The following is a 13,479-nucleotide window of genomic DNA, read 5'->3' as shown; positions in this document are numbered from 1 at the left end:
ACCGTTGTCGGGGAGTTAAATGGTTTTGGCTATCTATCATACTTGTTGTGTGTCTTGTTTTTCTTTCTTTCTGTTTTACTAACTTGTGTAAGTTAATCGATTCAGGTACAAAATGGCAAATAATGATCCTGTCAGAAATATTCTCCCGAGGGAGGACGTAGATGATAATGCTGAAGATGAGGTGTCTCTAGTACCTCAAGCTCAAAGAAGAGGCTGCCAGGCCAATGAAAATATTCCAGACCCTCCCCCGTCTCCTCCGCGAGTAGCTCCTCGGGTGCTTCCAAATGAAGGTTATGCAAGTGCAATTGTCCTACCCCAGATCTGGGTGGGAAATTTCTAGATTACAAATGTCATGTTGACCTTACTGGAGCAAAGAGGGTACTTCATATGCGCTCTCCATCAAAATGCATATAAACATCTAAAGGGCTTTGTGGATACTTGCTGGGGAAGCAAACAAACAAATGTGTTGGAAGATGTATTGAGACTGAGATTGTTCCCTTTTTCACTTAGTGGGAAATCTTTGGAGTGGCTCGAAATACTCCCCAACCATTCCATCACTACGTGGGATGAGTTGGCCGACAGGTTTATAGCCAAGTTTTTCTCACCGGGACATATGACTATATTAAGGGATGAGATCTTAGCTTTTAGATATAGAACTATGGTCAAAGAATTCCCTAACAATGATATGACTGAAGCAATGATCTAACAGACATTTTATCGGGGTATAAATAGGACCAATCAATGTGTGGTAAACTAGCTAGCAGGGGGTAATTTTATGAAGTTGCCTTATGCCGAGGCCTGTGACATTCTTGACGAGATGGTTGACACTTCCTCAGCTTGGCAGAGTCGGGCAAATGTTCCTCAAGGGGGCCCGCATGTCATAAATCTTCACAAGGAACTTCAAGACCATGGACAAGCCATAGCTGAGTTGACAACAACCATGAACCAGTTAGCCAAAGCACAACTTCAGCAGATTTAGGGACTAAAGCAAGTAAACGCAATGGAAGGGGTTAATCTATTGGTAAACAAGAGGAGACAATATGGGCAACAAATGCAAGGCAATCAAGATCAATATGAGCAAGGTAGTAGTGGTTACAACCAGGATGATAGGTATGGTGAGCAAAGTGAAGAGGTTTTGTATTTCAACAACTATCAAGGACAACGGGGTAATGCTCCAAATCATCAATGAGATCACAAGGAAATAATAAGAATTGGGGCAACCAAGGCCAAGGAAATTGGAACAATAACAACAACAACTCCAACATGGGGGGGACAACAACTAGAATTGGGGTAACAATAGCAATTGGGGTGGCAACAACAACCAAGGGGGTTGGAATAATGGTAATCAAGGTAATCGGGGGCCAGGTTTCAAAGGCCTCCAATGCTTCAACAACCAAACAATCCGCCTCCATTTTCGTCCCAAGGTCCTAGCTCGTCCAACAATGAGATGGGACAGATTGAGTCAATGTTTGAGAAAATGATGAAGAAAAACGCTGACTCTGATGCCCAATTGGAGTCCCATAATACTTCTATCCGCAACGAGGTCCAACTTGGTCAAATTTCTCAAGGTTTGAACACTCGCCCTAAGGGGGCACCACCTAGTGACACGATAGTAAACCCGAAGGGTGGGAACAATACCGGTCATGCAATAGCGTTGACCACAAGGAGCGGTAGAGGTGGTGAAGCAAGTACCTCTAAGAAAAAGGAAGTTGTGAGTGATGATGTTGAAGTGCAAAATAACGATGATCCAATAGTTGATGAGCAAGTGAGTGAAGAGAATGTGAATGGTGAGGTGAGAATTGATATTCATGACAATGAGAAGGAGACTCAAAATGACGTGAACCCATCTTGGGAACATGTGATAGACATACCAGAAATGGTAATGCCTAAAGCCAAGGCTTCTTTGCCAAGGCCTCCTCCACCTTATCCTCAAAGACTTGCAAAGCAGAACAATGAAAAACAGTTCAAAAAGTTTACTGAGATGATGAAAAGTTTGTCGAACAATATGTCCTTGGTGGAAGCTCTTAAGCAAATGCCGGGGTATGCCAAGTTTATGAAAGACTTGGTAACTAAAAAGAGATATATGGATTGTGAGACCATCAAAATGACTCATCAAGTGATTGCCATTGTGCACTCGATGGCTCCAAAGCTTGAAGATCCTGGCGCATTTACCATTCCGTGTACCATTGGAATTGCAGATTTTGCAAGGGCCTTGTGTGATTTGGGAGTAAGTATAAATTTGATGCCTTACTCTGTATTCAAAACTTTGGGTGTTGGTCAACCGAGAGCTACTTCAATAATATTGCAAATGGTGGATAGAACAATGAAAAGGCCGCTTGGTATTATTGATGATGTTCTTGTCCGGGTTGATAAGTTTATTTTGCCTGCGGATTTTGCTCGACTGAGAAATCGACTATGAGGTACCGATAATATTGGGAAGGCCTTTCCTAGAAACAGGGAAGGTATTGGTTGATGTGGAAGCAGGGGAACTCACCTTTCGGGTGGGTAACAAAAACGTTATCTTCCACGTGTGCAAATCAATGAGGCAGCCAAATAGTACTGTGGTTTGTTCTTTTGTAGATCTGGTGACAGAGGTGATAGTTGATGACACGAGTGCCATGATCAATGTGGAGGATCCTTTGGAAGTTGTATTGTTGAACCATGATGTGACTGAGAATGAAGGCTTGGTAGAGTATGTCAATGCCTTGCAAGGAATGGGTTCTTACTCCTATTAGCCCCGTAAACTTTCCTTGGATCTTGAGAACAAAAATACTCCACCAACAAAGCCCTCAATCGAGGAACCTCTCGTATTGGAGTTGACGCCTTTGCCTCCACACCTCAGGTATGAATTCTTAGGCCATTGTTCCACTTTACCTGTTATTCTTTCTGCGTGCTTAGCTAACGTGTAGGTAGATGCCACCTTTGAGGTGCTCCAACGAGGAAAGAAGGAAATTGGATGGACTCTAGCCGATATTCAGGGGATAAGCCCCGTATTTTGCATGCACAAGATTATACTTGAGGATGATGCCAAACCCTCCGTGGAACATCAAAGGAGGTTTAACGAGGCTATGAAAGAGGCCGTCAAGTAGGAGGTTATCAAGTGGCTAGATGCAGGGGTTGTGTACCCCATCTCGGATAGTTCATAGACTTCATCGGTACAATGTGTGTCGAAAAAGGTGGGGTTAGTGGGGTGGGGGTATGATTGTGGTCACATATGAGCAACATGAGTTGATCCACATTAGGACTGTCACCGGATGGAGGGTATGCATTGACTGCCGGAAGCCGAACAAATTGACCCGCAAAAATCATTTTGCATTGACCTTTCTTGACCAAATGTTGGATAGACTTGACGGGCGTTCTTACTATTGCTTTCTGGATGGGTATTCAGTCTACAACCAAATTTTTATTGCATCGGAGGACAAGGAGAAAACCACCTTCACATGTCCGTATGGCAACTTTGTATTCTCATGGATGCCATTTGGTTTGTGTAATGCACCGGCTACCTTTCAGCAGTGTATGGTGGCTATATTTACGAACATGGTTAAGGACTTCTTGGAAGTGTTCATGGATGATTTTAGTGTTTTGGGTGACTCTTTTGAAGAATGTTTGGATAATCTGGACAAAGTGTTGGGCCGATATGAAGTGACAAATCTAGTGCTTAATTGGGAAAAATGTCACTTTATGGTCGAGGAGGGAATTGTCCTTGGCCATATGATCTCAAAGAATGGTATCGAAGCAGACAAAGCGAAGATTGAAGTGATTTCAAAACTCCCTCCTCCTAATTCCGTCAAGGGGCTTAGGAGCTTTCTTGGGCATGTGGGGTTCTACCGAAGGTTCATCAAAGACTTCTCCAAGCTGATGAATCCCTTGTGAAAATTGTTGGAAAAGGATGCAAAGTTTGTGTTTAAAGATAAGTGCATGAATGTTGTTGAGCTACTCAAGTATAGATTAACTACCACTCCCATCATCACTGCATCCAATTGGAGCTTGCCATTTGAGCTCATGTGTAATGCTAGTGACATTGCGGTAGGAGCGGTCTTGGGGAAAAGAGTGAAGAATATATTTCATCTGGTGTACTATGCAAGAAAAACTATGAATGATGCCCAGGTTAATTATACGGTGACAGATAAAGAGTTTCTAGCAATTGTGTTTGCAATGGAAAAGTTTAGGCATTATCTCATGGGTGCCAAAGTGATTGCTCATACTGATCACGCGACACTCTGTTACTTGATGACCAAAAAGGACTCTAAAGCTAGATTGATGAGATGAGTTTTGTTGCTTCAAGAATTTGACCTAGATATTGTTGATCGAAAAGGAAGTGAAAATCAAGTGGCGGACCACTTGTCCCGCTTGGAAGAAGGGGGGAGACCCAAAGATGGTCTCGAAATTAATGATGTGTTCCCGGATGAACAACTCCTCTCAGTGTCTTTGAATAATATGCCTTGGTTCGCCGATGTGGCCAATTTTCTTATGACCGACATTATCCCGAGTGAGCTCTCTTCTAACCAAAGAAAGAAGCTTAAAAGGGACAACTTGGATTATTACTGGGATGAGCCTTATCTTTTCAAGATTTGTAATGATGGTATGATCCGAAGATGTGTTCCGGAAGAGGAGAAAATGAGTATGCTTGATGCTTGTCATTCCTCGCCCTACGATGGTTATCATTGTGGGGCGAGAACTGCTTCAAAGGTTCTTAGCTGTAGCTTTTATTGGCCCTCTTTGTATAAAGATGCTGGTGAGCTTGTTAAGAGATGTGATGAGTGTCAGAGAGCTAGTGGAATTTCCAAGAAGGATGAAATGCCTCTCACCACTATTCTTGAGGTTGACATTTTTGACATGTGGGGCATAGACTTAATGAGGCCTTTTGTGAGTTCGTGTAGCAACACTTACATTCTGGTGGATGTTGATTATGTTTCCAAGTGGGTTGAGGCAGTGGCTTTTCCCAATAACGAAGCCCGGAGTGTGGTGGCATTTCTCAAGAAAAATATCTACACATGGTTTGGCACTCCTCGGGCTATCATCAGTGATGGAGGTTCTCATTTCTGCAATAGGGCATGTGACACTTTGCTTGCAAAGTATGGTGTCAATCACAAGGTATCAACCCCTTATCATCCTCAGGCTAGTGGACAAGTTGAGGTCTCCAACAGGGAGATAAAGCACATACTATCAAAAACTATCAATGCAAATAGGACTGATTGGGCAAGGAAACTGGATGATGCTTTGTGGGCTTGCAGGACTGCTTATAAGACTCTAATTGGTATGTCTCCATATCGGTTGGTATTTAGGAAAGCATGCCATCTTCCGGTTGAGTTAGAGCATAAGGCCATTTGGGATTTGAAGCGGTTAAATCTTGAGCGGGATGTTGCAGCAAATCTCCGGGTAAAGCACCTCAATGAACTAGATGAGTTTCGGTTTAATGCCTATTCCAGCTCGTCCTTGTATAAAGACAAAATGAAGTACTTACATGACAAGTATGCCCGGAGCAAGGAATTCAAGGAGGGTGACTTGGTTCTCTTATTCAACTCTCGGATACGACTGTTTCTGGAAAAGCTCAAGTCAAAATGGAGTGGCCCTTTTGAAGTGATACATGTAACTCCATTTGGTGCTCTTGATTTGAAGAATAAAAATGGTGAAGTTTTCAAAGTTCCACGGTTAGTGGAAGCTTTTTCGCGGGGGTGTGATTTGGTAGCGGACGCGGACTTGAAGAGTCCAAAATGTGACCTCTCTGAAGTTTCAACCGCGTCCGTGGTGGCATTTACGCGGTCAGCAGACCTCATTCCGCGGCCACGTCCACTTTTCCGCTCTCAGCGGTGTTATGGAACAGGCAGCTCTTCAAATCATCCAAAAGCGCAGACCATAGTGGAATTTCACGGTCGCGCCAGGTAGGTCGGTGTGGGCCCTCAGGGTTTTAGTATAAATAGGAGGGCCCTCTTCCTTTTACCCTTTTCGCACTTTTCACTCTCAAAAGAAATAGCCTATTGTTCATCTCCTCTAATCTACTCCCAATATCATAGCACTAATCAGGAGTTAGTTCCAACACACAATCAAACCACTGGTATGCTCAAATCATCGCATTGCTTTTATATTTTTTTTACTCTTCTTTTCTCTTAGTTGTAAATTTTTTTTTAATTAGGGTTTGATTAATCACCATTATATAAGCATTGATGTTAAAAATTCATGTGGGTACTTGTTGTGCATGCCTAATAAGGGACAGGGATATTCATTTTACCACCTAAATTGCCTAAGTTGTATACTAGTGAAAACCCTAGGTAGCCCGTTTCTTTTTTGAATTCCACAGCCACGGCCGTAATTCCGTGATCAGTGTTCATATAATGTCCTGAGTTAAAAATGGTTTGTTTTCCGTGGTCAACATGGAAATTCCACTTTCAGCAGCTTGTTTTACGCGACCGCACTTCTTTTTTTGCGGACCATGGATTTTAGTTCAGAGAATTTCCAAGTAGGGTCCGTGGCCGCGTTCGTTTTTCTGCGGACAACGGTGCAGTCTTCACGGTCGCGTCCCTTTTTCTGCTCTAAGCAATGGTCATACTTTAGAGACTGGGTAGTTGTCTTTTGAGCCCCCCCCCCCCCGCTCAATTTTGCGGACAGCGGTAGCCATTTCGCGATCGCGCTTCTTTTTCCATTGTCAGCGGACCTTTGCTTTTGGAACACTGTCAACTTTTCATCTACCTTCCTTTACTGATTCTTTTAACAACAATACTAATGAGCTTTCACTGATTGTGTATGCAGACAATGGTCGGATCTAGAGGTGCAGGTGATAAACAAAAAGGGAGGGTTGAATCCTCCCGATGCAGGAATCTATAGGGAAGTTGCGGAAAACCATCAAAACTGCGGACAAAGCCGCATCCCATTCTGAAAGAAGTGAGTATCTCCCTTCCCGAGAAGTTTTGGAAGGAGACTCAGTACCAACCCATATTCCCGCAGACTTCCAAGGGATATTCCAATTGAGAGATGAGACTACACCTCCTACTTCTCCTACTTCTTTTGAGTCGTCTGATAGCTCAGAGGAAAGTAGTGAGTCTTCAGCATCAGCTTCTCCACCTGCTACACCTTTGGCCTTACATGTGTATCCTATTGATGTTGATGCTGAGATCCCTGATGATGGGAGGGGTGGTGACACCCAGACAGGAGAGTTGGCAATATCAAGGAACCCTGTGGTATGGCAAGAACATCTTGTGAGTGAGAAAGCCTACCACAAGTTTGGGGAGTGGTGGCCTCAGAGGTCACTTACACTTGAGAGGGCCTTCATTGAGCGAGATCTGCTACCCCACAACCCTAATGTCAAGTGGCACTTCAATGAGAGAGTGGGGTGGTAGTTCTTCACCAGCAACTTACCAGATGTCAATGAGCACTTGGTCAAGGAGTTTTACGCTAATGTCTCCTACATCAAAAAGGGCACATTTTTTAACAAAGTCCGGAACAAGAAGATTAAGTTTGATATCAAGACTTTGAATGACTATGCTGAGTTCAATGATGAGGATGAGTCCCTGTATCTGGAAAAGGTGGCTATGGATGAGTTAGCCCGCCCTTGGCTTGCATCGGTGATTGCTCTTCCTGGGACTACTCCAACTTGGCTAACACTTGGGGTCCCGATCTACAAGAACAATTTAAGCTTTGAGGCGAAGTGGTGGAAAACTTTTGTGTGCAGTCGGTTAGACCCTACTATGCATGACAGTGATATGCCGGTCTCTCGGGCTATTATTGTGGGGGCTATCATTGCGGGGTACCCGATCCACTTCGAGAATATTATGTCCAAGTTGATCACCGGAGTGGTTGGAAAAGATGAGAGCTCATACCCTTTCCCAAACTTCCTCACCATGTACCTGGAGGATCAGGAAGTAGAAGGAAGGGATTTTGACACCAAAGTGAAACCAAAGAGGCCATTCTCCTGGTACAGCCTTCAGGGTCCGGACAACCCCAAGTCCAAGGGCAGAGCCACCACTTCCACTGGCCAGTCTGAAGAGCCAGAGATAGTGACCACTGGTTCTGAGCCTTATAATACCATGTCACATCCTCCCTCCGGACCATCTACTTATTTGCCTTCTTCATTAGTATACCCTATGACTACACAGAGGGTTAATCAGACTCTTTCCAGCATCAACAACTAGATGCAGGCAGCTACAACAGTGGCATCTCAGTCAGTTCCAGCGCAGCGACAGCTTAGTTAGTTCCAGCACAGCCTCAGGTGCCTGCTTCAATGGAGGAATTGTTGAAGGAGCTTCTAGACAACTAGAAGAAGCTCCTGGACAACCAGAAGCTTATCATGGCCATTTTGGATGCACAAGGAAAAGCAATCATGGACCTGTGCAAACAAACAAAGAAAATGAAGAAGTCTCGGGCCTCAAAGGAGTCAGTAAAGCTATTGAGGAAGGAGGTTGAAAAAATTAGATCAGCTGGAGAAATCCCATTGGACCTACTCTTGGAGGAGCTAGTTCTAGCAGCTCAGGCAGCACAGGCTCCAGAGCAGGAGGCTGACAGAGAGCCCATGAGGACAGGGGTGATCCCCCAGACTGAGGATTTGGAGATTGAGCTGGAGGACCCCAAAGGAAGTGACTTAGGCCAGCCACAGGACCCAGCCAGTGATCCCATGCAGACAGAGGCATCATAGGGAGTTTTTCTTTACTCTCTACCATTCCATATTCTATTTTTATTGATAGCATTGAGGACAATGCTAATTTTTATTTGGGGGGTGGCCTTATTTTGATTTTGATTATGATTCAGATATTGGTCTGTAATAACATTGATACTATTTCTTTTCTTTATTTTCTTCTACTTATCATACTTTATTTTTGTACTTTTGGTATGTATATAAAGTTACCTTTCTATGTATTTATTCATTCCACTTTTATGTATATTCGTCTAAATCCCCTATAGTACATATTCAGTTTACTTTCCGTATTTTACTTTACAACTTCTTTTGCAATTTTCCTTAATAGCATAGCTTCTTATTTCATTTAGTAGTTTCTTTTTTTCAATTTGTAGCTTCTTACTTTTACAAGTTTTTGTGATCAATAAGACTTTGGTTTTCTTAATGCTATGGTTCTTTCCAAAAGTGGAATTTGTGTGAACTTGGTGGCTCTTCCCGATGATAGATGGCATGACAACCTTCTTAAGGGTTTGAGTCCGTTTTCATTATGTTTTTGTGTAAATAGTAGTAATGAGTAAAAGTATCTCAGGCAAAGCTTCACTTGGGCTTAGCACATTTACCTTTGACCTTATGGTCAGAAACAAATTGATTTGCAAAGAATGGTGCTAGTTGTGACCTTTAAACTCTTGTGTTAACTAAACAATCATCAAGTGATCTTTCGGGGACATTTGTGTTGCTCAATATTAGCTAGGGTTATTGTGGGCCATCGACTCTGTTCTCTTTATCAATCCAACAGCTTGTGAGGTGAGGTATTGATTTGCAAGTCCAAGTCTCGTGCCAATAAGTCTAGAACTTGCCCTGAATGTTTGTCTAGGCAAAACTCTAAGCGTAGCTCGACTTGAGAAATGATTATAGGCTCTCCTTGATCCAAATTGAAACTTGAAAGCATCCATACCCCACTAAATATGATATCCTAAGTCAACCCCGTTGAGTCGAAGCCCTTGTTCTTTCATTAACCATGATACAAGTCTTTATCCGTTCTAAAATGACCCTCTCTTGGCACCCGATCTTTCCTTAGCACAATTGGCAAAAACATAAGTTTAGGGGGAGATACGAAGAATGCAAAAGTAATAAAAGGTACAAAATGAAGAAAAGGAAAGGTAAAAGAAAAAGAAAGAAAAGCCAAAAAGTCAAAAAGAAAGTGAATAATATGGAAAAAGGGATTCAATAAAAGCAATGATGAAAGGCTTAGAATGATTAGAAAGGAATAAAATGATTGTCATAAAAAGAAAGAGTGACAGTGTGTCTCTCTAGTCCCCTAAGGAAGAAGAAAATGACTCAAAGCGTCAAGAAAGTGTGAGCAGAAATAAGAAAATGAAGTGCTTAAGGAAAGATGAAACCTTCATAGACTAATATATCCTACCTTGAACCAAAAGCCTTCATTACATTCCGGCAAAATCCCTATATGATTTCGAGTTGTGTGAGCTTACATTAGTGGTGATTCACATAAGGGGAAAGCCTATGGTACTTAGAGCCGGACTTGTGACATTCTTTTGTGAGAGACGAGTGTGCTTCTTCACAATCCTTGTTTTGAGTGATTCAATTCTTAAGTGAGATTTGCTTATGGAGATTGGAGGAGAAGGAGTTTGGGTTCCACAATGACCTACTTAGTAGAACGAACTTCCTTGAAGAGTTAGGTCAACTCTTGATGCTCTTGTGTCGCACTAGAGCCATGGTGCTTGATGTTTTATACTTCAATACAACACAAGAGGGAGAGGGGTATTTTTGTGGTACCCAATTTCTGTTTAACTTAATTATAGAAGGACCTGGTTCTTCTATGTGTTCCAACTACTACTGTTGCGGAATAATAAATACAAAAAATAAAGAACGCAGAGATTTTACATGGAAAATACTTGGCTCAAAAGGTGAAAAAATCACAACCTGCCTTCCAGTAGGATTTTCCCAAACTCTCCACTAAAATCATCGAGCCAAAAACTATATTTGCAAAAACTCTTTTGTAAACCTAGGATTAACTATAATCCCGTTGTGGCACACAGCCTCAACTGTTGCGATAACTTCAAGTTAACTCTAACTTGAAAACTCTAAGTACCTAATACAATTGCTTCTAAATAAGCTGAAAGGTACAATGTAAAATCACCTACTACAATTGAACTAGAATAAAAGATAGACACTTGGAACTGGTTCTTCTATCTAGTTCAAGTAGCTTCAGGTTTGCACGCTTGAATCACACAATTGCTTGCAAAATTGCCTTGCTATTTTGCTCTCAATTCACGCTTAACTTCTGCTTACGTGAGTTACCTCTAAAAGAGAACAACACTAATATTTAAGGGGTTAGCAATTAGAGATGGACTAGGATATTGATGCTACTCTTCCATGGTGGAAGAGTTCTAGTTGATCTCATACACTAACTCTATCATTTTCTTAAACCATGTTCTCTTTGTGTAAGGAGTCTTTCTCCTTATCCAATATACAACTTTTTCGATCATGATCAGGAGATATCACTTCTGATAAGTTAGGTTTATCTCCTTCACGTGCATCTCACATGTTTTAGTTGGTCATAACTATGCTTTACAAGATGGACATGGTCCATGTCTGAGTTCCTTTGTCAGTCTTCAGAACTTCACCTTTATTTGGACCAAAAAATTCCCCCTTTTTGATGATGACAAACTCTGTGCTTTTCACTCACTTAGGCCATGTTAGAACTCAGCTTATTCATCAATACAAAGTTAGAAAAATTTACTTATCATCAAGGACCACGTTCATTAGGCTATAAACATCACTTATTCAGAATATAAAGCACAATATCTCTTCCCCCTTTGGCATCATTGAAAAGTTGCATAAACAGAGTGTGAGTCCCAAAATGTTAACAATTACTCATGGCCACTAGGACAACTGCAAGTGCAATCATGGATTAATCATCAGTAATCAAGTAAACATATTCAAACTATCAAGGAAATATTAACAATCAACAAGAGCAAAAATAGTAGATATAATTGATAGAAGATATATTGCTACCTCAATTCACAAAAAGAAAGCAAAAATATTCAAATCATGAGCAAAAGAAAGAGAAATCCCTAATCTGGGTCACTGGTGGTACTAGACAGGTTCAGGAGATGAAGGATAAAAGTCCTAAGGCTTGGGAAAGCTAGAGGGTTGGTTTTGGGATTGGAGAAGGTACAACATATTTTGAAGAATGCCATCATTCTTCTCCTTTTCCTTAGTGAGCTCAGTTCTGAGAGCATCCCTCTCAAATTCAACTTCTGCTAAGCGAGCCTCCATCCTAGTTATCTCAGCATCCTTGGCCCCACTTTACTGAACTAGAGCCCTGACTTTACTATTGATAGGTGTCTTCTTGGATGAACCAGGTTCATTGGGAATGGTATTAATGCCAAAATAGTCCTTGCTTGTGGCCATTTCCCACTTCTTCAGAGCCACCTTGCACCGATCTAGAACAGTAGTCAGAATAAATCCACAAGGGGTGGCATGGGGCTTGGAGCCATTGATAACCCTGTCTAGTAGCTTGATGATGAATGCAGGCCAGTTGATTTGCCTTCCACTTTCAGTACACTCCATCAAAATTAAGTCCATATAGTTAGCAATGTGCCTTCTTTCCTGCCTGGGCATTACGCACTTGTTAACAAACTCAAATAGGACTTTGTGTTGTGGCTTCATTTCACTCTTGTGCACAAACTTAGCCTCATTCACTTCTTCAACATCACAGAATCTCCCTGTGATTTCAAGGGCAGGAGGAAGGGAATCCATACTTGGTCATCTTTACCTAGTGTAGTCATCATAGCCCTCAGCAATGATGTCAAGAATCTCACCCAGCTTCTCTGCATCGAAGGTCACTTGAACCCCTTTCACTTGGCTAGTAACTCTGCCATCCTTGACCTCTGCATTGGCCATGAATCAATGATTTCATTCCTAGCTAGCCTTCCATCCATCTAAAGGACCATGTCCTTCCAGCCCTGAGCAGCTAGTGCATGAACCAATTGAACTATCCCTGGTTCCACCAAGTCTTTCAACAATCTACCCTTCAAAATTTTTCTTTTGCCAAACTTGGCCAACTTGTCTTGTTCACCATCAGACTCACTCTCTTCTTCACCACTACATTCCTCATCCTCAGCAATTCTAACTGGTTTATTTTTCATTGCAGACCTTGTCCTCTTGGCCAATGCAGATTTAGCAGCCTTAGACCTTAATGAAGACTTCTTGGAAGAAGTCTTGGTCTTTTTAGGTTTGGGGGTCTGAACATCCACAATTGTATGTTTCTCCTGATAGACTTGTTCCATCTCCTCAACATCAACAGCCTTAGAAGGCTTTGCAACCTTAGCTTTTCCTTTATCTATCCTCTTTTTCTTGCTTTCAGCCAAAGCCTTTTGTAATTCACTCTCACTTTGTTTCACCATACTTCTTGTGGCTCTCCCCTTTGGTAATGGAATTTCAGCAGTTGTTGGGTAATTGGCCTTTGTTTTCTTGGTATTCTTTGTAGTGCTTGGAACCTTAGGTGTTGAAGTTCTCCTTTTCTTGGGATTATAATTGACACCTACTTTCTTCAGAAGGTTTGCTAGGGTTTCTTCAATAGATGAACCGGGTTCATCCACATGAGAACTCAAATTTATCAAACCCTCAGTAGTCTCCCCTGATCCACTTCCCTGTTACATCCCGTACCTTAGCATTAGGATGTGTCGTAATAGAGTGTGTGTGTGTGCATGTGTGTGTTGTATATATATGTACAACATGACTATGATAGTAGAGTATATATAAGGTATATTAAAAAAATTGAGTAGTATTTTAAGTAATTTGAAATATTTCTTAATTATACGGGTAATTGGTTAACTACCGGGTAACGG

General features: G+C 41.9%; 1 protein-coding gene across 1 annotated transcript; it reads left to right on the top strand.

Moving 5' to 3' along the window:
• The first annotated feature begins 1,381 nt into the window (after positions 1–1,381).
• LOC138868934 (uncharacterized) lies at positions 1,382–3,089 on the top strand. The gene is made up of 3 exons (XM_070146515.1): positions 1,382–2,339; positions 2,581–2,687; positions 2,910–3,089. The coding sequence occupies exons 1-3, from the start codon at positions 1,382–1,384 to the stop codon at positions 3,087–3,089; spliced, it is 1,245 nt and encodes a 414-aa protein (XP_070002616.1).
• The last annotated feature ends 10,390 nt before the right edge of the window (positions 3,090–13,479 follow it).

The sequence above is a fragment of the Nicotiana sylvestris genome, chromosome 5, assembly GCF_000393655.2.
Source record: "Nicotiana sylvestris chromosome 5, ASM39365v2, whole genome shotgun sequence".
Classification (NCBI taxonomy): Eukaryota; Viridiplantae; Streptophyta; class Magnoliopsida; order Solanales; family Solanaceae; genus Nicotiana; species Nicotiana sylvestris.
Note: the sequence above shows the minus strand (reverse complement) of the source record. Positions and strands in the feature narration are given on the sequence as shown.